The sequence below is a fragment of the Lynx canadensis genome, chromosome B3 (genome assembly GCF_007474595.2).
Source record: "Lynx canadensis isolate LIC74 chromosome B3, mLynCan4.pri.v2, whole genome shotgun sequence".
Taxonomy (NCBI): Eukaryota; Metazoa; Chordata; class Mammalia; order Carnivora; family Felidae; genus Lynx; species Lynx canadensis.
The window spans coordinates 132,741,251-132,764,904 of record NC_044308.2 but is presented as its reverse complement, the minus strand read 5'-3'; the positions used below and the strand labels follow the sequence as shown (position 1 = coordinate 132,764,904).

Sequence of the window (23,654 nt, the reverse complement as noted above, 5' to 3'; positions counted from 1 at the left end):
GAAGGAAATCCTACTATGAAAAATGCTTGCTTCTCTCTCCCCAGTTTGCCTGCTTCTTGCATGAAGTGCCACACGTAATATTCTTTCAGGCAATGGCATCAAAAGCAACCAGTTATGATCAAAGTCCAAGACTTACATTATATTTTTACGTACTGGCTGAAAAGCATTAGGACAGAATTAGGGAACTGTATCAAGAACCTGGCCAACTTTTTGGCCTTGTCTGCTTTGCTTTGGTCCCAGCGAACCAAACAGATATACCTGTTACAAGACCACTTAGGGTCCCCTCATTAAGTTTGGATCATTTCCATCACGACTCACACAGCTAGTTTTTTAACAGGCTTAATTTGTTCATCTGTCCAGTGTAGACCTTGGATGCAATTCAGGTGGAAAATTTGAGAGGACTACAGGTCAACTGTCAGCAGCAGCTAATACCAGTCAGATAAGTCGTCAAAATAACAAGTTTCAAGTTGCACTCACAGAAAACAACAGCCACTGAATTGCATCCAGATAACCTGGTCAGGTTCGAGGACACTGGCAAACTAGATGCAAACAGGAGTACCAGCAGGTTGGGGAAAGATTGGGATTGTTACAACTAAAGAATGCTTGAACCTGAAAGAAAACTAAGGTACAATGGAGAACTTTAAATACAAACATCAGTCACCTCTGCAAGAAGATTTCTTTTATGTGGCTCCAGAGATGGGAAGTCAGGACCCACGTACAAAAAGTAAAAGGAAATGCTGAGGATTAAATTTTCTGTGTCAACTTGGCTAGGTCACAATACCCACGCATTTGGTCACATGTTGCCATGAAGGTATTTTAGATGAGGTTAACAGCTTTAATATTTTGAAGTTTTTGTGAGAGAGAGAGACAGAGTGCAAGTGGGGGAGAGGCAAAGAGAGAGCACATGAGAGAGAGAGAGAGAGAGAGAGAGAGAGAGAGAGAGAGAATCCGAAGCAGGTTCCAGGCTCAGGGCTGTTGGCACAGAGCCCAAAGTGAGGCTCTAACCCACAAACTGCGAGATCATGACCTGAGCCAAAGTCAGACACTCAACTAACTGAGCCACCCAGGCGCCCCTAGATGAGGTTAACATTTAAGTTAATAGACCAAATGCAACAGATTACTCTTTGTTTGGGACCTCAACCAGTCCGTTGAAGGCCTAAGTGAAGGACCAACTCCCTCAAGGCAGAGAGAATTCAGTCTCCAGACTGTCTTTGGACTTAAGCTGTGGCATCTACTTTTCTCAGTCTCCAGCCTGCAGGCTTACCCTTACAAGATTTGGGCTTGCCAGGCCCCACAATCATGCGAGCCAGTTCTAAAATAAGTCTTTCTGCACAAACATACCCTATGGGTTCTGTTCCTCTGGAGAACCTAATACTGAGATACCAGGTCAACATAAAGAAATATCCTTCCAACACAGGGCTACCCACACACAAGACAGGTCATCCCAGGAAGGCTTTAAGCCAAGGCTAGACAAGTATCCGTTGGTGATGGAGAAAAGATTCTTGCCCTTAGATGGGTGGACAGACTCCATGTCTACATGTCCTTCTAACAGAGTAAGCATGATTGCAAACAGAAGTAGCTCACCTGGCAGAGGGAAATGTTTTCGTAAGGCTTGGCCTGGGCATGTAAGTGAGCCTTGGCTTCTCGTTTATCTCCATGCACAAGCAGGATTGGTTTCTTCCTGAAAGGAGATCAGAAATATTTAGAATACATCTTTTCTAAAGCTGGACTCTTGGCCAGTTAAGGAATGCTAGTTTCCTTACCACACGTGTTTCTGGCCTTAGTGGTAGCTGAGTACGGAGCTAACTGAGGACAGAGCTAACAGAGTACTACTAATGAGTTAATCTTCACTAACCAGTTACCTTTACAATGGGGTCATGTGGCCTGATCCCGAAAGTCTGTTGTGACCCAGAAAATTCCTAATTATCATCTTTGGTCCAAAAGAACACAGTTTGCTCTGTATTCATGGGTTCAGGCTTAGACAGATTAAAAGATAAACAATTATTGTTATCTAGTATGATGCTCTTTTCTTTCCCTTCCTTTGGACCAAGTCAAAGAGCATTTCCTCATTAGACTTATATTTACTCAACTCCTGTGTACTAGGTACTATCCTAGTCCCGGGAGATACAACAGTGAACAAGCCCAGGCCCACGGCATGATGCAGACTCATTAAGAGGTGATTATGTTTCAGTGAAACAAGGCATCATCTTGTGGCCAAATGCAGCTCAATGAAATTTAAGCGTTGTGTGGGACTTCTAGGAGGCTGCTCAGAGGGAGCAGAGCTGGGATGTGGCCCTTTTGTCCTTTTTCCTTCCTGCCACTTGGAACACAGACCGGTGACCTGAAGCTCTGGGTGCCATCCTGGACCATGGAGGCATCTGAAGACATGCACCAGGATGGTGGGACAGAAAGACAGAATGGGTGGCTAAGTCCCTGAGAACCACGGCAGCCCCCAATCCAGACCACGAATGTCTACCATCTAGACTTGTTAGGCTGGAGAAGTTATTTCCTCTCATTTAAGCCACAGTTATTTTTGCTTTTCTGTGACATCCAGCTAAAACTAATTCTTTGTGTCACAGGTCAAATACAAGCTTTTGATGGTCCAAGCCGCTTGGGAAATTTCAATAGCATTTTATCTACTATTACTAGAAGTCTCCAGAATCTAATGTCCTAAATGCACCAAGGACTTTGAGGACCCTTACAGTCATTTTCCTGTAGGAAAATTCCTACATTCCTCCATTCCACCTGCTGCTATGGGACTCTGCTAGGTGAATGTCAGAAACAAGACAGGTGGCAGGTCACTGTGTGATGCTATCTTTATTTTGTTTGCACTAACACCAGGCTAAGGAACTGTGAACAACACTGAAAAATCCATCACTTCCATAATCTGGATAAAGGAAGGTTCTAAGACTCCCTTCATTAGCTCCTCAACTACAGGAATCATCATTTGCAAAGCAAAGATTCTTCGAACACTGCTGTGCTAAGTGCAGCATGGCATGCTTCCAAGTCTAGAAAGCAGGTCGCAATGATCTTTTCCTTCCCACTAATGTCAAAGTTCTCTTATTTAGGTTGGCATTTGTCCTTCTGTGCTTCTGGACACAACAAGACAAATGCAAAAATTTGTATTAGGAATGCATGTGATTAGTTAGAAGAGCTCAACAAATGCTGTTTTCCCTACGTAACTCTGATTTTGTATGCTTAATAGTTTCAAAAGATACTCTAAGATGAACAGCAGTTGCTTGAGAAATGCTAATCTTGTGTTTTAATGTCCCATTACAGTTACGATCTTATCAGTCATATTGTGGTACTCACCTGAACTGTGGTGGATACTGTTTTACGAGCCAGTCCACATCAAAGCAGTAGTTAAACTAGGCAGGGAAAGAAAAGGAATGGAGTTATGGGTAATTCAGCCAAGCAATCTGTAATGAGAATAGTTTGGCAACTGAATTGAAGGCAACTCTAGACTAATAAACTCAAAGTATTTACAAACCTGGACATTGATGCTGGAGTACTCAAACCTAAAATACATCTTGAAGGCAATAATACCCGATGCAAGGGATCTGAATCAGTGGAGTAGTGCGTGAGAAAACAGGGTCTGAGGCAAGGATCCCGCATGCTTTGGCAGTATTTGTATTTCTAAATAGTCTTACTATGTATTTTCAACAGCCTCAGATTAATTTAAGTAAAAGGGCTTACAGATTTATCCTTTTTCCCCTAGGTAATTATAAACGAGGCCTTTTACAAAGGAGCATTTCCTTTAAGCCTAACTTATGAGCTAGCTTTGTGAATAGGCCTCTGGGACTGGACACTCACTAGGCTTCTAACAATTCTATCTTGACTCCAAGTTCTGCACTGAACTTACCTGTGGGGACTCCTCCCCATGCCTTGGTAATCCTTGGCCCTCTACCTGGACATAGCACCTCAGTCTAGCTAAGAGAACACAAATTCACCCCATGTTCCATCTGGAGACTAGGATTTCAGAGGTCAAGCTGAACAGAAACCATTCAGACAGCTTTGCTTTCTTCATGGATGTGACTGGTTTTCTATTTGAGAGCCTGGAATCATGAACGTAATTCATCAACACAAGGGGACCAGCTCTATAAAGGAGGAACAATCAAACATGCCGAAGTAACTGTAACTTCTACTCCATTCTTTTTGGTAGGTGTAGGAAACCCTTTTCTAAATTGAATCAAACGACTTGGCCTTCACCCACCTACCCAAACCTCCCCAGGAGTTTGGTCCCTGGTCTCCCAGGGACCAGAGTCCCAGGAGATTAACTGTATCCCCAAAAGTCTCTCAGGCTGGAATTTCCAAAGTGACTTCTTGTCCAGTCAGTCCTTGTAACCCTTGTATCAGGACAGCGAGAAGCTCTCCTGATAGAGGCATCCTTGCTCCATGCTGATGGCTGGATACCAAAACTGTGGCTCTTGGTGCCAGGCTCCTGGTATATGCCATCTTGGGGACCCTGCACAGGACTGAGATAGGACCTCATATTTTCCCGTAAAGTTCTTTATCCCTTTTCATCCAAAGAAAAAGCTTCACCATAAACTCACCTGAGCTGAAGACAGAAGTGTCCCAAATAGAGGGGATAAAATATCTGAGAAGACAAAATGTTTATGTCTAATAAATGATAAAAATCTGGTAAAAATCACAATTGATTTAGTCATGGACAGTCAAAATTTGGCTGAGAGAACAGGGAACTGAGCAATGACTACAAAACTAGACTTTAATGCTCCCTAAAACTCAAGAGAAAATTTCTGAGCTATTTATTGAGTTTTAACAAAATACAACGTAAAACTAAAACCTCCAACTTCAGAACACAATGACTGGTCAATTCTAGAAATTGCCAATAACGACAATAATGATATGTGTTGTTCTTTCCAGATTCTAGTTTTTATCTCCTTCAATATTCAAGTCCCTCTCTGAGAGACCTCCCAACCCACGACTAGCAAGACCGTCTTCTGCAGCCTGAGAGCACCTACTTCCTCACCTACAACTCCAAGCTCTCATTTCTAGCATTCCAGCTCATCTCTAAGGGGGTCCCACCTCAATCTTTCCAACTAGACTTCAAGTAAGATCAAAAAGGTCACTTCTCATAAACTGTACCAGGAGAGGAATTACACGGTCATTACCACCAACTGCCGCATTTGTACAGGACCTATTAGGTGCCAAGTACTGTTCTTATGTCCGTGGTGTTGACAGTGGATTTTGTGGAGGTGGAGTTGGTCATTCCCCTTTCGTGGAGGGGTCATCTCTGCTTAGAAGGCTGTCCACAGCCACAGAGCTAGGAAGGGCCAGTCAGAATCTGAAGCCAGGCTGCTATCTGGCTTCAGCACTTGTACTCTTAACCATCAAACTGCCTGAGGATTAAAAGTAGGCTCATTTATTTGACCCATGCTTATTGAGCCCTTCCTATCTGTCACGTGTCAGCAACATGCTGGGGTACAAAGATTTCAGCAGTACCCTTAAGGAAGCTATCTTTACGAAAGAGGTATACACAAGGAATGTACTGCAATTTCTTGATGGCATCCCATATTTCACCCCTCCTCGACTTTGAGAATTTGCTAGAATGCCTCAGAGAACTCAGGAAAGCGTGTTACTTACTAGACTACTAGGTCAGTATAAAAGGATACAACTCAGGAACAGCCAGATGAAAGATGCATAGAGCAAAGTATGGGGCAAGGGGTGTGTCCCGTCCACCTCCATGTGTTCACCAACCTGGAAGCTCTCCAAACCTCTTCACAGGTTTTTTTTAAGATGGTGGCTTCATTAGACAGGCACGACCGATGAAATCATTGGCCATTAGTGATTAACGCCCGCCAGCCTCTCCCCAATTCCTTGGAGATAAGGGGCAGGACTCAAAGTTCCAACTTTAATGACACAGTTGGTTCCCCTTGGCAATCAGTCCTCTATTCTTAGGGCTTTCCAAAAGTCACCTCATTGACCCAGGAGTGATTGAAAGGGGCTTGTTATGAGTAACTGAAGACCCTTCCTTGACCTTTATTACTTTAGAGCTATTGGAGGAGCCTGGGACAAAAACCAAGTACAACCAGGAACGAAGACCAAATACATACACATCACAACATCACATAGAGACACCCTGGGAAATAAGCAAACCAAGCAAAAACTATCTTTGGATTCAGAACTGCAATCTATTTGCATGCTGGTCTTCTTTTTAATTCTTCACCAGGAACCAAGACCTGGCTTCCAAGCAGTGGTTCTCAGACCTGACTGGGTATTAGAATCCCCTGAAAAGCTTCTTAAAAACACATCGCAGGTCCTGCTCCCAGAGTGGGACTCAATGAACCTGGGTGAAGCCCGAATTTGCATTAACTTTTAGGAGATTCTACCACTGCTCACCCATGGACCAAAGAACTGCTGCCAAGCATTTGCTATTGCATTAAAGTAGTAAGTTTCATCTTTACAAGTTCACACAATGTTTAGAATTGTCTAAATATTCCAACTGGATTGAGCAACACCCTGATTTCCTGACCCAAGGAAACAGCTTACAGTCAAACTAACGCATTTGCTTGTCAAAATGCTTTTTTCCCCTGAAAGTAGCTAAGACTGCTAACGAGGGTTCTTGGAGACCATTCTGGGTTACCCTCCTTGTTTTGCCATGGGGGACCCTCTTAAGTGCAGTTTGACAGCTCCTGGACACCCAGCATCCACTTACCCTTGATGTGGAGGGCTCCAGAGTTATCCTTTGGCTCAATGCCCGAGACTCTAGTGAGATAAAATCGGAAGGGGTTCCCTTTATCCAACATGTCCCAAATGTCTTGGCCTTCCCCTGAAGTTTCATACTCCTCTTCCTCCTCCTCGAGCCTGTGGTGTGCAGGAGGGGTGGGATTTCCAGGTCTTTGGGCAGCACTGTCTTTAGGAGAAGAGATGCCTCTCTCCTCTCTGACCACAATGTTCTTAGCCTGCTTCTGCCGGGTTTCTGGTTGCAGCTCATCATCGCTGCTAGAGAGACACCAACCTAGGTCTTCCTGGGAACCACTCCTTTGCCTTTTGGGAGGTGAAACTTCTGAAACTGAATCTGTGTTGCTGAATTTCACGGGTGATCTCTTCCTTCTATGGGCAGCTTTCCTAGCCTCGGAACAGGTGTATCTTGGCTCATTTGCTGCTCCCTGCCCAGCATGAGGGAGGGAAAAAGTAGAGGGCTCGTCTAGTTTTGGCTTTTCGTCTTCACTTTCATCACTACTGGATATTGTCCATTTTCCATAATCGCCTTCCTGAGACATAGTTCTGGAAATAAAAGACAAATACTGTTTTTCCATTCTCTAGGCCACTGACAAACTTGCTCTCAAATTCCTGTCAGTATAAGTTTCTGCAACACGCACAGCACACTTGACACTTAGATGCTGAACCACATAACTAACATCAGCTGTTTTACAGGTGTTCAGACACACATTACCAGATTTTGCTACAGGACTTTGGCAAATAAAGTGACAGCAAAAATCCTACTCACCTTCTCCTTTCAACCCAGACCTTGTCCTTGGAAGCCTGAGGAAAAGAGTGGGGGCCAAACTTCAAAAATCAAAATGTTCATTCTTGACCCTAAATCTTTTAAACTGGTGGGTACTTGAGGTTAAGATAATTTAATGAATTTCAAGAGTAATTCTGACTATTCAAATTTTTGAGGTTAAATTGGAGTTTACAAATTTATCCTTCACCCAAGCATGGAGCCCACAGGACTTTAGCAATTCCTACTCCCCTAAAGCTACTTACCATTATGCTTAACAAAATTCTCAAGACCATGTCAAATGATCAATTCTGTATATACATTATATAGAATTACTACCATGAGGACCCAGCCATCATATTGGCATTGACCTACATCAAACTATTAAAATCTACAGAGAACTTATGCTGAAGCAAAACACTCCTTTACTCGACCAGAGTCGAATTTCTACTTTTTAAAAAATGTTTATTTTGAAAGAGAAAGGGGGAGAGACAGAAAGTGCACACACGTTGGGGAGGGGCAGAGAGGGAGGGAGAATCCCAAGCAGGCTTCGCTGTCAGCATAAAGCCCAACTCCAGGCAGGCTCGATCTCACCAACCATGAGATCACGACCTGAGTCGAAATTAAGAGCCAGATGCTTAACTGACTGAGCCACCCAGGTGTCCCCAATTTCTATTTTAAGAGGAAAACATATGAACTACTTTTGGTCTCGTTACCTACACAAAATCTCACCAATTCATGTGTAAAGACCTATCTAAGTACATTTTCCAGATAGCTCAAGGACAGCTCCTTAGTGGGTTCTTTTAAGAAAAACAAAAAACAAAAAACAAAACCATTCTCATACAAGACCCAAAGGAAAACTGAACCTAAGAGTCTGTGCTCAAATTGTCAACATTTCTCCTTTTAAGAAACTGAGGTCACATATCCAAGTAGAGTACACCAACATGGACTGTAGCACTCTGTTCACAGGACCGCCAGCCCTCCCCGCAAAATCCCCAAAACCTTAATTCTACACCAAAAAATTTGCAAATGAATACACTTTCAGGTTTCAAGCTAAAAAGGTTTAAGTAGGCCCTTAACCAAGGTGGGGCCTGAATCCATGACCCCAAGATCAAGAGTTGAGTGCTCTACCAAATGAGTCAGCCAGGTGGCTATCAAGCTGATATATTTAAGGTACTTATCACCTATCACAATTTCTTTTTAAAATTTTTTGAGTGCACATGCACTCACATACACACGTGAGCAAGAGAGCAGCACAGAGAAGGGGACAGAGGATCTGAAAAGGATTCAGCACTGATAGGCGAGAGCCCAATGTGGGGTTCAAACCCACGTGAGAACATGACCTGAGCTGAAGTCAATGCTCAACCCAACAAGCCACCCAGGTGCCTCTCATTTTTTCAATTAATGACCAGTTAAGCTAGGTTTCTCCTATAAGTTACCTATTTCTGAGGTGTTTTTAAAGCAGAGTGCATTTGGGGTGCCTGGGTGGCTCAGTCCAGTGAGCGTCCGACTTCGGCTCAGGTCATGATCTCGCAGTCTGTGAGTTCAAGCCCCACATCGGGCTCTGGGCTGACAGCTCAGAGCCTGGAGCCTGCTTCATATTCTGGGTCTCCCTCTCTCTCTCTCTCTGCCCTCTCCCGCTCATGCTGTCTCTCAAAAATAAATAAACACTAAAAAAAATAAATAAATAAAGCAGAGTGCATTTACACAATGATCTGACCTGTTCTTCAGGGCTCAGGGTACCTATTAATATCGCCTGCCATGGCTGTTTTACAAAGCCCCAGGGACCGTAGACCTCGCTTTGCTCTTGTACTAGTGGCCCTAGACTCCGAGTCTAAATCTTTTGCTTTCTCAAAGTGTTCTGTCCAGCCTACTTCTACATTGTTAGAACTGAGAATAGGCTTTGCCCCTAAATGGTTTCTAGTCTGCTAAGAGTTAAGAAACCAGGGGCGCCTGGGTGGCTCAGTCGGTTAAGCATCTGACTTCAACTTAGGTCATGATCTCACAGTTCGTGAGTTCAAGCCCTGCATGGGGCTCTGTGCTGTCAGCTGACAGCCCGGAGCCTGCTTCAGATTCCGTGTCTCCTTCTCTCTCTGCTCCTCCCTCCGCTCATGCTATGTCTCTTTCTCCTTCAAAAATTAAAAAAAAGAAAGAAATCAGATAACCAAACTTGTTAGAACTATTCGAGTTAACAGGATCTTAGCCATGTTTTCCTCATGAAAGCTATTTAGACACTTACTACCAAACACATTTAACCAGTTCAGATTTTTAAAATCTTGTTTTCATTTTTTTTAAACTTTGGTTTCTCTTGTGTTCTAGACTCTTGGAGGCTGCTGGATAGAGGTATTTATGCTCTCACAATTCACTCTGAACTGAAGGAACTTTGAAGGAATGACTGTTGTGCCCAGTTTTGTGACTTTAACAAATTTAAGAATAGGACCACCTCCTTAGGAAGAACCGTTAGCTCTAGCTTTCAATGAATTCTCAAACAGCAGTAAAGCTAGGCACTTAGTAATAAAATCTTCAATTAAGAGTCCTCAGAGGCTGTTCTTTTTCAATTCCTTCTTATTCTAGAACAGTTTTTAGGTGAGAAAGGGTTCAGCTTCCAGCCTAAGTTGTATGCAGACACCTTAGAGCCTACAACTATTCCTCTCCCAGATGAATTACATCTAAATTAAGTGGAATTTAAGAGTCCAGAGAACTCTGTAGGAGTCCAGATACTCCTCTTTAGTGACCCAGCTATTTTGAATCCTGAAGTGTTCTAGAAAAAGTAGCTAAAACTGCAAACTTCAGGATTATTCTGATCTACTTTTTCTAGAACACGTGGAGGAAGGAGAAAGACCATTCCCCCAAAAGTAGGAGGAGTAGATAAAAAAGTTTTGAAAAAGACATTTCCTAAAGAAAAAAAAAGTTTTTATCTGCTGTACACATGGTTTAAGTTTTGAATTGGCTCACACTCAAAAGTAGGAGCTGTTTATGGGGCACCTGGGTGGCTCAGTTGATTGAGCGTCCGACTGCAGCTCAGGTCATGATCTCGCGGCCTATGAGTTCCAGCCCGCGTCAGACTCTGTGCTGACAGCTCAGAACCTGGAGCCTTATTCGGATTCTGTGTCTACCTCTCTCTCTGCCCCTCCCCCGTTCGTGCTCCGTCTCTCTGTCAAAAATAAAATAAACATTAAAAAAACTTTTTTTTTTTTTAAAGTAGAGCTGTTTAGTCATTAAAGGCAAAACACCTTTGGAATTAAAAAAAAAAAACACACGAAACATAACAAGTCATTACATCCAGCAGGTTACCAAGCTCTTCATGAAATCAAGGTGTTTAGCCTGATGATGGTTGAAACTTCAAGATCAAGAATTTACTTTGGAGGACTCGGTCTGGTTCCAGTATCAGAATTTTACTTCTCTGCCACACAGGCATTCTCCGAGCCATTTTTTATCAAGTTATAGTGTTACAAAGATAGAACTCAAGAGGAATCCTTCAATTGTTTATCGTTGGTCTTCCCTGGGCAGTGACCGGCACAGGTCTGACATCACAATTCGGGTAAATGGTGTCGCAGAAATGAGACAACTGCAATACAGATGGGCCAATTCTGAGACCCAACATTCACTCGGGTCTGCAAAGAGCAGGGTTTCCCGAAGTGAAGGTGACTTGGATGGACACGAACAACAGTAACATCACGTTATAAAAGTACTTCCTTTGGGGGCACCTGAGTGGTCCTTGTTACCCATCCTACTCTGGACTTCGGCTCAGGTCATCCCACAGTTTGAGAGTTCGAACCCCTGGGCTCTGCATAGACAGTGCAGAGCCTGCCCGGGTTTCTTTCTCTCCCTCTCTGACCCTTCCCCTCTGCTCATGCACGCATGTGCTCGCTCTCAAAAACGAACATTAAATCAAAATAACTCAAACAATAAAGAAGTACCTCCCTTTTCCATTCCTGTCTCTTTGACAGAGTTGCAGTGTTGTAGAAATGCCTCAAGAGACTTTGGGCTCTTCTGCCCAGGACTTTTTTTTTTTTTTTAATCACAAAGTACCTTCTAACTTCATTTCATTTACACCAAAATAAAGCTTAGTTTTAAACATTCACGTGAAATTGTATTCTAATGCACACTTTTTTTTTTTTTAATTATTTTTTTTTTCAACATCTATTTATTTTTGGGACAGAGAGAGACAGAGCATGAACGGGGGAGGGGCAGAGAGAGAGGGAGACACAGAATCGGAAACAGGCTCCAGGCTCTGAGCCATCAGCCCAGAGCCTGACGCGGGGCTCGAACTCAGGGACCGCGAGATCGTGACCTGGCTGAAGTCGGACGCTTAACCGACTGCGCCACCCAGGCGCCCCTAATGCACACTTTCAACAACAGTGCTGGTAGGTATTACAAGGGAGACAAAAACTGGGGAGGGTGCAGGCAAACGTGTGACCAAAATACTGACAGAAATAGGGCAAACAGCATTAGGCTACATTGCCAAGGAGGATGAAAATCGCACATTCTCCCACCCAATGCTAACTGCGAACACTAGAGATTCTTATGGGGGGTGGGGAGGGCTGTGGACGCAAATGCATACTCCTCTCAAAGCTGCTAGCTCCTCCTCCCCCCCCCCCCCCGAACCCCAGCACACCAGACCCAACTGGGGCATATCTTTTCTGCACTCCAGCAGCTCCTTGCAGAATGTGCAGACCCTCAGGAGAGTATAGGGGTCAGGCTTCTCAACAAAGGCCCTGTGTGGCCACCCTTGGGCAAACATGGACCCTTATCTCAAATCCAGTCATTACTAGGTGGTCAATGTGCAATTGGGCAAGTTACTTTACTGCTAAGACAGTTTCCTCCTCCATAAAGTGTGTGCCCATAAAGTGAGTATCATACAGACCTCCCAGAATTCACTCGTACAACAGATCTTTATCGAACAGCTACTATAGGCCAAGCACTGGGAATGACGAGTTAACACAGAAACTCTTTTTGCCCTACAAGGACTAATATTTGGGCGGGGGGGGGGGGGGGAAGAACCCAGAAAAAACAAGCTGTCTTTCCAGACACTCACAGCATTTTTCAAGTAGCAGAGAATAACAGGGACATAATTACTTTGGAATACTTTCTGGATAAATAACACTTAAGTGAGATCTGGAGCATGAAAAAAACCCCAGCGGAACAAAGGTGGTATTCCAAGTAGAGGGAATCCAACTTGACAAAGCCTGGAGGTGGAAACAAAGCTGTAATAGCTCCTAAAGCAGACAAAAGGATTTGGGCAAAGCAGGCAGTAGTTCTGGATGAAGGGAGTGGGGAATTAAATCAAGTGTTAAAGATTCTAGATTTCAGTCTAAAGGGGGAGGGCCCATTGAAATGCTTTGATAAGCAGGGGGAGTACCCTGGTACACCTTTTTTTTTTTTTTTTTAACATTTATTTTTGAAAGAGACACCAAGTGCAAGCGGGAGAGGGAGAGGGGGAGAGGAGAGGGGGGAGAGAGAAAAGAAAGTATCAGAAGCAGGCTCAGGCTCCGAGCTGTCAGCACAGAGCCCGACGCGGGCAAGATCACGACCCGAGCCGAAGTCGGACGCTTAACCGACTGAGCCACCCAGACGCCCCTCGACTTAGCCTTTTAGTACACGACGTTCCCTAATTGGGGGTGAACAATTTGGAGACGAACCCCGGAGTGAGGCGGCCGAGGCGGTGGGGATGCAGTGAAACGGACTGATTCGGGGGACGCCGCGGCAGTAACGACAGAGGCTACCCCCTCCGTGCGCCGACCTCGGGCCAAGCACCCTTAGAAGCGCTCTGCCGGGAATAAACTCCTTTCGCGCTCGCACCAAGCCTCTGCGAAGTCCCGCGACTAACTGGCTCCATGGAGGGGGCAGCCGAGCCCAGGAAGGTTCAGGGCCTGACACAAGGTCAGAGCCCCCACGCACGCCAGCATCACCACCTGCGGACACCACCCACCTACCGCGGGGAGAAGCCGAAGTGAGAACCCGAGCGCTGGGACCCCTCACACCCACACTCCCCGCCGGACCCTGCTCTCCGCGGCGCCCAACAGGTTCTCGGATTGAGGAAGCCGAGGCCCGAGAGGGGACGTTCCCCAGGGTCTTGCCCAGCTACCCCCGCTTCTCCCAGATTCCACCTCCCGCCCCGCCGGGCCCCAGAATTCCCGGGACCAGAGCAGCCCCAGCACCGCGACCAGGCCGGAAGGAGCAGGGTCTCGCCGACCCGGCTCCCGCAGCAGTCGAACACGAACCTGAAACTTCCACTGCCCACAGCCACCAAGATCCGCGCCTCCTCAACCGCGGCGCGCGCCTGCGCGCGGTTTAAACCCTCCCGGCCGAGGCTAGCACCTCTCGGCCCTGCCCCTTCCCGTTCCGGGACGCCGGCCGCTGGGTCCTAAAGACCGCCGTGTCCTAAGGGACTACCGGGGCTTCCTGCAGGAAGGGGTGCAAGGGAGCCCCCCCTCCCCCCCGCAGCCTCCAGCTCTCGTCTCACCACTTGACCACTTGTCCTAAAAGGAAGAGAGAGAAAATTAAGTCTTCTCTCTCCTCTCTTAATTAACAAAACGCATCCCCTTTACAGGGGTTTTCATAGAGAGCTTCAGGCTGCCTGGAGCTCGAGGCAGGGGGTATTTACTTAAAGGTACAGGATCAGCTGAGGGCTGAGACCTGTGTCCTCGTAGGAGCGGGGGCTCGCTGGGACGCAAGCTTGTAAAACTTGCTGTAAAGGAAAAGGTTAAATGAGCTCCCATCACACTCAACCGCGAATGCCTGTTTCTTTGAAACAGGTGTGTGTTTAATCTTACTGGTTTGCCAGAACCGAGGTCTGAAACAAACTTTTGCAAAACGGAACATTCCCCATATTCCTTGAATATCATGTTTATGATAACTATTTTCAGAGTTGTTTTTTTTTTTTCTTCTTTCAAACTAGGCACCGCTCCCAGAGGACTGAGTGAAAAACTCTGTGGAAACGTCCCAAGGACTTGGTTCGTTTACTCAACGTCTGCTTTGTGCCCGGCATCGTGCTAGGTGCGGGTTATTGGGAGGACAAAACAGACATAGTGACTACCCTGGAGGGCTCGACCCCAATGAATAGCCGATCCACACGTGAATCATGGACTTGTTTCTCTTTGGTTGCTTTTATGCTTTGTTCACATTTTTGTGTTTCCTATAATGCTATAATGTTATCCACAGTGCCATAGATAAAAATTACCAAAGTTACTTACTGCAAGGTGTGGGGGGCAGAAACATGGGAGGAATCCTGCAAGAGACTTTGAAGCAGGACCTAGGTGCGCGGGAGGCCATCCGCGCGCGAGGAGTTAAGGGGGAAAGAATGGCGGAGCCAAGGCTGGGGGCGGGCTCCGGAGCCTCTCTGCCATAGGCTGTTCCAAGGAAACAGGCCTAAAGCCTCTGGCCAATAGGATTGCTGGATCAACGTCAATGGCTAGCAGGTCGCCCAATGGGAGAGGACATTGGGGGTGTCCGGCCAAGTTCGGCTTCCTTAGCTGCGGGGAGCTTGGCCAGAGGTCTGCAGCTGCCGGGTTCTGGCCTCGGAGGTCGCGGGTTCTGCTATCCCGATTCGGTTGTGGCGGTCGCGATGTTTTTCTCTGAGGCTGGGACCCGACCACGGACGTGGGAAGCCAGCCCCTCAGAACACAAGAAGTGGGTGAAAGTAGGTGTCCGGAGAGCTGGTGCTCGGATTCTAACTTGACCAAGAACTCTCATTTCCGTCACCTGCCTGGGTCTTACTCAGCTCGGTTGCACTGACAAGGAGTGAACTGGCCTTCTAAAGTGTCATAGTTAATGACTGAGCCTAGACCTGCAAGGCTTCTCGCTCCCTGTCCAGTGTTCTGGCTTTTCCAAGTTCCTTCTTTTCCCCGCTACGTAGTCTATTAATAATAACCTCTACCCTGTATCTATCTCACCTTCCTAATTCTAGAACAGAATTTTAGGTAGAATTTACCCCAGTGGTTTAAATGAATTAATTTGCGTCAGTCTAGCGATTGATTAAGTCGTTTGCACTTTTGGGGGGTAAATTTTAGCACATTAAGAATTTTGGAAAAGTAAAATTAGAATAATCAAACTCCATTTCCGAGCCCTCCTGCTCAGCTGAGTTTTAGATTTTGGAGATCTACATAAACTAGTAATAAAGATAATAGAACAGACGGTTTCCATCTAACTGAAGATATTTAATGTTCTTTAGGTGTTTAAAGCATGCGATGAAGATAACAAAGGCTATCTAAGCAGAGAGGACTTTAAAGTGGCTGTTGTAATGCTGTTTGGGTACAAGCCCACCAAGGTAGAGCTTTCTTCCTATATTTGGGAATGGGTAGACAATACAGTTGGGGTAGTTTGTAAGTAAAGCGCAGTGGCTAGTTTAGGATGTTTATAAGGAAATCCCTGCCTTTCAGAGCAATTTCAGAGATATGTCCAGTGCTGACTTTTAAGAACCTAACTCTGGGATGAGAGATGCCTGGCTGGTTCAGTCCAGTAAGTGTCCAACTTCCACTCAGGTCACGATCTCAGGGCTAGTGAGTTTGAGCCCCACGTCAGCTCTGTGCTGACAGCTGAGCAGAGCCTGGAGCCTGCTTCAGATTGTGTCCCTCTCTTGCTCTGCCCTTCCCCTGCTTATGCTCCAACAAACATTAAACAAAAATAAAAAAAATAAAGAACCTAACACAGGGATGAATTCAAGTTCATGAAGCCAACGCACCACTGGTTACTAATAATAAGTACAAGATGCTAGGAAGGTGTCAAGACGGAAGGCTGGGGGAGGGCATTGGTAACAGGAAGAATTCATTTAAATTATAAGACATATATTTATATGGTCAAAAAATTCAAACTATCCAGGCAAAGTATGAAGTTGAATATAAAATCTCTTTGCTACCAAAGAGTCCCACTCCTCAGGGGTTATCATTTACAATTTTTTATGCATCATTCAAAATTTCCAGTGCATAACATGCTTGGCATTCTATTGAAAAAGTGGATGCATTGTATGCCTGTTTTATTTTGTTTATTTTCACTTAAGAGCACACACCACCATGTTTTACTGTGTTTTTTTTTAACTTTAATTTTTTTTAAGTTTATTTATTTTGAGGGAGGGAGAGAGAATACCAAGCAGGCCACTCACCGTCAGCATGGAGCCCAACACAGGGCTCAAACCCACGAAGTATGAGATCATGACCTGAGCCGAAGCCAAGAGTCTGACACTTAACCAACTGAGCCACCCAGGCACCCCACACATCACCATGTTTTAAAAAGTAGTTGCATAGTATTCTTTTTAGCCAGTTTCCTGTTTTTGGTCACTTAGATTGCCCCATTATTTTTCATTCCTACAAACGTTGTGATGGGCATCCTTTTATATGGCTATTGTGGATGTATATCTGTGGAATAAATTCCCGGAAGTACAATTGCTAGGTAATTTGAAGTTTTGTTGGATATTATTCTTCAGGAAAGTTTGCCCTCATTCACTAATAATGAGAGTTGAACTGAGCTTCAAGGAACGTCCTGCCTTAGGAGGGCAAATTTCCTGTTCCCCTTTGTCTTTGTGCTGCTCCCTTTGTTACATTCATTCTAAAGATGGATCCGTCTTGTTAAGGTGCTGAACTGAAATTCATCAGAGACAAGAGCTTGTCCAGGTTTAAGAAATTCATTTGCAGCCATCAAACAGAGGGCTCTGGAATGCCCTCCCTCATGCCCTCCTTAAACCAAACAGCTTGGCAATCACTTTGGCCCAGCTGTTCCTCATGAGTGGGCTCTGCCTGTCAGATTACCAGCCCAGCAAAGCCAGGGACCAGTGATGTCTCACCTCTCCGTGCTTCATTATGCTTGAATGTATCACCACTTCACGGTAAATAAGTTCTGCTGATACAAATATGTCCCGTGAATGGATCAGGTGGGCTCAAGGTGGTTCACCTACTAGCAGATGCTTGGTTACTGAGAAGCTGATCACGGAGCTCGGAGTGGTAGTCAGGGCTGACTCCCAGAAATTGCAGCTCTCCTGTTAACCTGCAGGTATTTCAGCTAGAATTCCAAAGCAGGTCAGCTTAATGGGCCCAGCCTTTGAAGCATTGTATTTAACCTTGCTGGAAAGATAACTGGTTTCATTTTGCTTTGATCAACCTTGAGCCTACTTAATTGGCTTTAACTTTAGACTATAAGTGAGGAATTGAATGACAAGTACAGTGATGCGCTCACATACATATATATGTACAGTTCATGAGATTTAACAGATTTTTACTTGTATTTTCATGCGTGGTTGAGGTTTGGTGGTTTTGTTGTTTTATTTTGTTTTTAAGAGTACTTGAGAAGGTGGGAGAAGGATAGGGGGAAGGAGAGAGAGAAATTCAAGCAGGGTCCATACCCAGAGTGGAGCACAACGGGGGGCTCAAACCCAGGACTCTTAGATCATGACCTGAGCCGAAATCAAGAGATGGACCCTCAATCCACTGAGCCACCCAGGTGCCCCTTGGCTTTTATTTTTTAATCAAATGTCTTTTGACTGCAAATGACTAAGCAGTAAAGTGATAGCAAGTCACCGGTACACCTGTCAATCGTTTGTATGTGTCAATCATTTTGTTAAATGACAATGTACACCCTCTGTGAAATGTAGCAGATTTTTACCTTTATAGTGGGTTGAGGTTTGGGGTTTAATTTTATTTAATTTTAAAGATCTTATTTTTAAGTAATCCCTACATCCGACATTGGGCTTGAACTCACAACCTTGAGATCAAGAGCCGCACGCTCCTGACTGAGCCAGCTAGGCACCCCTAGGGTTTTATTTTTGAATATTGCTTTTGAGCAAATGAAATATTTATTGAATGCATGGAATGTAATAAATCATTTATACACTCACGCAGTTGTTTACACAATGAAATCTATTAAGTGTTCCTGTTTAATAAAATGAACACTTGCTAGTTGCTGGAGATATAAAGACGAATAAAATATAGTCCCTGTTGTGAAGCAGTTCACGGTTTAGTGTAGAGAGACTTATAAAACTCTGTAATAAATACTGAGATGGAGAAGAACAGAAAGAACCCAAAGTGAAAGGGACAAGGAAGAGGGTCTTGAAATCCTAGTATAAAGTAGGAGTCTAGGCATCACTTAGACTGGAAGAGCTACCTAGACTCTTCTGATATGAGGTGTCCAGAAGCACTTTGTGGTGTTGGGAGATGATCTGCCCTGATGACTTGATGTGGTTGGTGGTTAAGAGAGGGGTGTGAAACCAGGACTATAGCAATAGTGATGCCACCAAGTAGGAAAATTAAGGAGTAGGCTTAGAGGAAAGTCAATGACTTCAGTTTGGGGCACATTAAGTTTGAGGAGGCTCTGAGCATCCTCAGTGAAGTCACTCATTAAATATTATGCTGGTGTTGAGATCATGGTGGTAAAGATCGGCTCTCAGATTGTGCCACTGCTTGTAAATGTAGGAGTCTGGAACTGGGTGAGGAATTGAGAGGTAAGGGCTGGAGACAGTTTGTGGACTCCTCAGTTTACAGGTGCTTGATCATGAGCCTGGGTGGCATTGCCCCAAAACGGTGTTACACAGCGTGAAAGACAGTGGATCACTGGGGGTACCGACAGTTAAGGGTAGGCAGGGGCAGGAGGAACCAGGAAAGTGCAGGGCATGGAATCCAAGGTAGAGAAACTGTGTCAGGTATTGCCAACTTTCTCATTCCATAATGTTTATAATGCCCTTGTAACAGTAAAGGGAAGTGCTTATATTTTAATATATAGCGAAAGCAGTTTCCTGACACTTATATAGGGTATGTTCTGAAACATGTTTAAAAAGCCATAGGAGGGGCGCCTGGGTGGCTCAGTCGGTTAAGCGTCCGACTTCGGCTCAGGTCATGATCTCACGGTCCGTGAGTTTGAGCCCCGCGTCGGGCTCTGTGCTGACAGTGCGGAGCCTGGAGCCTGTTTCGGATTCTGTGTCTCCCTGTCTCTCTCTGACCCTCCCCCACTCATGCTCTGTCTCTCTCTGTCTCAAAAATAAATAAACGTTAAAAAAAAAAAATTTTAAAGCCATAGGAAAAGAAAAATGTGCACTAGGCCAAATGTTAATAGTGGTTCTCATTGGACGGCTGTTTTTAAAAATGTTCTTCATAAAAAAAAAGAATAAATAAAATTAAAAAAATGTTCTTCACAATCTTATATATTTTTTGTGGTTTCTACATATTACTTTCATAATCAGGAAAAAAGAGGTAAAAAACAAAGCCATAGAGCTCATTGCAACAATTGCTTTTATTTGTCTAAAATTGAAAAGTTACCTTTTAGATCATGTGACAGCCAAGTTGATGGTATATGCTTAAACTATGTTGGTCAATGGAATAGTATTGGGGCCATTAGGGTCTGTAGCAGATTAGCATATTGTGTCAAATAGGTATATAGATATTTCTTCCTTTAATGCCACTTAATTTTTTATTGATTTTTTTAAAGATTTTTTTTTTAAATTCCAGTTCGTTAGCATAGAGTGTAATATTAGTTTCAAGTGTACAATATAATGATTCAACACTTCCCTACAACACCCGGTGCTCATCACAAGTGCCCTCCTTAATCCCCAGTCACCTGTTTCACCCATACCCCCCCCCCCAACCCTAGATACAGATGGAAGAATAAAATGACTATTACAGCTGTCTTGTCCTGTGATATTAGTTGTCTGCTGGACTCAACACAGTTTGTTTCTCATAAAATAGAATCCTTCTCCACACCCCAGGAATTAAGAACTCCCACTGTGAAAACATTTGATGAAATTATATGTGCTTTTCTTTCTTCTTTTCTAGATAGAAGCTGATTCTGTGATGTCTTCAGTAAATCCAAACACTTCTGGTAATATGAAAGTTAATATTAATTTTTAGACTTCATAAAATCAAAATTAAGAACAAAAATAGAGACTATAAAGCACATCTTTGTCTTGTTCTGTTTCAAAGAAAGATTTTGGTTCTTTAATGTATTCATAAGTGTAATAGGATGTTTATTGTAGGGAAGTTTGAAACCATTGAAAAGCATAAAGAAAAAAGTGTTGCTTGTAATGTGAACATCCAACTGTTGATCAGTATTTTCTGACTTAGATGAGCAGAAGTGGCACTTTACTGAAATGGAAAGACTTGAGGAGAAGGTTTGGGGTTGGGGGAGAGCCAGAGTTCACGTCTGAAAATGCTACGTTTGAGAAATTTCAATCTGTGATATCCGGGCATTCAGGCTGCGTGAATACGGAATTCAGAGGAAAGCTGTGGGCTGGAGAAATAAATTCGGGAGCCGTTCGCATGTAGATGGTGTTTGAAGCCCTGGGGATGGATGAGATGACCTAGCAAGACAGAGTGGAAGGAGAACCTTCAGGAACCGCCATCATTTGAAGTCAGGGAGAGAGTTAGGAAATGGCAGAGGAAGTTAGAGGTGGGGAGGGGCGGGAGGAAAGTCAAAGGTATCTGATCCGAAACAAGGAGAAGGGGATTATTTCCAGGAAGAGGGTGTGGTCAACACCTTGGAAAGGTCAGGTAGGTTGTAACTGAAGTGTCCCTTGGAGTTGGTGACCTGCAAGACCGGTTTCGGTACCTGGTGACGGCAGAGGCCAGGCTGGAGTGGTCAAAGGCAAACCAAACCTTGAGAAAGTGTGACAGTGTAAGTAGAAGTCTTTCAGTAAGTCCAGAGTGCCTGGGGATCAGGAGTGGTTTTTTTGTTTTTGGTTTTTGGTTTTTTGCACATGAAGATGTTTCTGAGCTTAGCAGAATGCTCTAGTGAAGAGGGAAAAGGAATATGAGACAGACAGAGGAGTACCTGTTGTTTTGGAGATAGGGGCCAGAACATGTTGGATTGGCTTTTTAAAAATTACCTTTTTGGGGAAATAATTTAGCACTTACAAAAAACTGCAAAATAAAAATAACACCGAGAACTGTATACTCTTTACCTCGATGCACTTACTTGTTGACATTTTAACCCTTTGGCCCTTTCTACCACTATCCCTTCCTCTCACTGCTCTGAACCTAAAACCACAGCACACTTACCGTAAACTTAGACCGATACTATATTTTTGTCTCATTTACTGTTTATATTCCGGTACTGTCATTTGATCTGATAATGTCCTTAAACACATCATCCCTCATCTAATACAGGAATTAGTCTTGGGTGCCATGTCTCTTTAGACTCCTTTCATCTGGAACATTTCTGTAGACTTTTTTTTTTTTTCTTGGCTTTTTATAACATGGAAATTTTGAGGAACTAGCCCAGCCCTCACTATTAGTTTTTTTTTTCAATATATGAAGTTTATTGTCAAATTGGTTTCCATACAACACCCAGTGCTCACCCCAAAAGGTGCCCTCCTCAATAACCATCACCCACCCTCTCCTCCCCCCCACCCCCCATCAACCCTCAGTTTGTTCTCAGTTTTTAACAGTCTCTTATGCTTTGGCTCTCTCCCACTCTAACCTCTTTTTTTTTTTTTTCCTTCCCCTCCCCCATGGGTTTCTGTTAAGTTTCTCAGGATCCACATAAAAGTGAAAACATACGGTATCTGTCTTTCTCTGTATGGCTTATTTCACTTAGCATAACACTCTCCAGTTCCATCCATGTTGCTACAAAGGGCCATATTTCATGCTTTCTCATTGCCACGTAGTACTCCATTGTGTATATAAACCACAATTTCTTTATCCATTCATCAGTTGATGGACATTTAGGCTCTTTCCACAATTTGGCTATTGTTGAGAGTGCTGCTATAAACATTGGGGTACAAGTGCCCCTATGCATCAGTACTCCTGTATCCCTTGGGTAAATTCCTAGTAGTGCTACTGCTGGGTCATAGGGTAGGTCTATTTTTAATTTTTTGAGGAACCTCCACAGTATTTTCCAGAGTGGCTGCACCAGTTTGCATTCCCACCAACAGTGCAAGAGGGTTCCCGTTTCTCCACATCCTTGCCAGCACCTATAGTCTCCTGATTTGTTCATTTTGGCCACTCTGGCGTGAGGTGCTATCTGAGTGTGGTTTTGATTTGTATTTCTCTGATGAGGAGTGATGTTGAGCATCTTTTCATGTGCCTGTTGGCCATCCAGATGTCTTCTTTAGAGAAGTGTCTATTCATGTTTTCTGCCCATTTCTTCACTGGGTTATTTGTTTTTCGGGTGTGGAGTTTGGTGAGCTCTTTATAGATTTTGGATACTAGCCCTTTGTCTGATATGTCATTTGCAAATATCTTTTCCCATTCCGTTGGTTGCCTTTTAGTTTTGTTGGTTGTTTCCTTTGCTGTGCAGAAGCTTTTTATCTTCATAAGGTCCCAGTAGTTCATTTTTGCTTTTAACTCCCTTGCCTTTGGGGATATGTCAAGTAAGAAATTGTTACGGCTGAGGTCAGAGAGGTCTTTTCCTGCTTTCTCCTCTAGGGTTTTGATGGTTTCCTGTCTCACATTCAGGTCCTTTATCCATTTTGAGTTTATTTTTGTGAATGGTGTGAGAAAGTGGTCTAGTTTCAACCTTCTGCATGTTGCTGTGCAGTTCTCCCAGCACCATTTGTTAAAGAGACTGTCTTTTTTCCATTGGATGTTCTTTCCTGCTTTGTCAAAGATGAGTTGGCCATACATTTGTGGGTCTAGTTCTGGGGTTTCTATTCTATTCCATTGGTCTATGTGTCTGTTTTTGTGCCAATACCATGCTGTCTTGATGATTACAGCTTTGTAGTAGAGGCTAAAGTCTGGGATTGTGATGCCTCCTGCTTTGGTCTTCTTCTTCAAAATTACTTTGGCTATTCAGGGCCTTTTGTGATTCCATATGAATTTTAGGATTGCTTGTTCTAGTTTCAAGAAGAATGCTGGTGCAATTTTGATTGGGATTGCATTGAACGTGTAGATAGCTTTGGGTAGTATTGACATTTTGACAATATTTATTCTTCCAGTCCATGAGCACAGAATGTTTTTCCATTTCTTTATATCTTCTTCAATTTCCTTCATAAGCTTTCTATACTTTTCAGCATACAGATCTTGTACATCTTTGGTTAGATTTATTCCTAGGTATTTTATGCTTCTTGGTGCAATTGTGAATGGGATCAGTTTCTTTATTTGTCTTTCTGTTGCTTCATTATTAGTGTATAAGAATGCAACTGATTTCTGTACATTGATTTTGTATCCTGCAACTTTGCTAAATTCATGTATCAGTTCTAGTAGACTTCTGGTGGGGTCTATCGGATTTTCCATGAATAATATCATGTCATCTGCAAAATGAAAGCTTGACTTCA

General features: G+C 43.9%; 2 protein-coding genes across 6 annotated transcripts in view; one reads left to right on the top strand and one right to left on the bottom strand.

Annotated features, from left to right (window-relative positions):
- TDP1 (tyrosyl-DNA phosphodiesterase 1) overlaps positions 1-14,743 on the bottom strand; it is a 91,882-nt gene extending 77,139 nt beyond the window's left edge. Inside the window, exons 1-6 of one of the 3 annotated variants that reach the window (XM_030319767.1) lie at positions 13,690-13,753; positions 13,056-13,397; positions 6,677-7,248; positions 4,554-4,597; positions 3,313-3,368; positions 1,585-1,681 (exon numbers count right to left, since the gene is read on the bottom strand). In XM_030319767.1, the coding sequence (XP_030175627.1) occupies positions 1,585-1,681; positions 3,313-3,368; positions 4,554-4,597; positions 6,677-7,244 (765 nt within the window). In that variant the 5' untranslated portion in view covers positions 7,245-7,248; positions 13,056-13,397; positions 13,690-13,753. Of the gene's footprint in view, positions 1-1,584; positions 1,682-3,312; positions 3,369-4,553; positions 4,598-6,676; positions 7,249-7,471; positions 7,502-13,055; positions 13,398-13,689; positions 13,754-14,661 lie in introns of those variants that run through there. The other 2 variants (XM_030319768.1, XM_030319769.1) reach the window with 2 other exon arrangements.
- Positions 14,744-14,924: 181 nt separating this feature from the next.
- Positions 14,925-23,654, top strand: part of EFCAB11 (EF-hand calcium binding domain 11) — a 158,125-nt gene continuing 149,395 nt past the window's right edge. For all 3 annotated transcript variants that reach the window (XM_030319764.1, XM_030319766.1, XM_030319765.1), the window contains exons 1-3: positions 14,925-15,107; positions 15,639-15,734; positions 20,218-20,263. In XM_030319764.1, the coding sequence (XP_030175624.1) occupies positions 15,033-15,107; positions 15,639-15,734; positions 20,218-20,263 (217 nt within the window). In that variant the 5' untranslated portion in view covers positions 14,925-15,032. The remainder of the gene's footprint in view (positions 15,108-15,638; positions 15,735-20,217; positions 20,264-23,654) is intronic.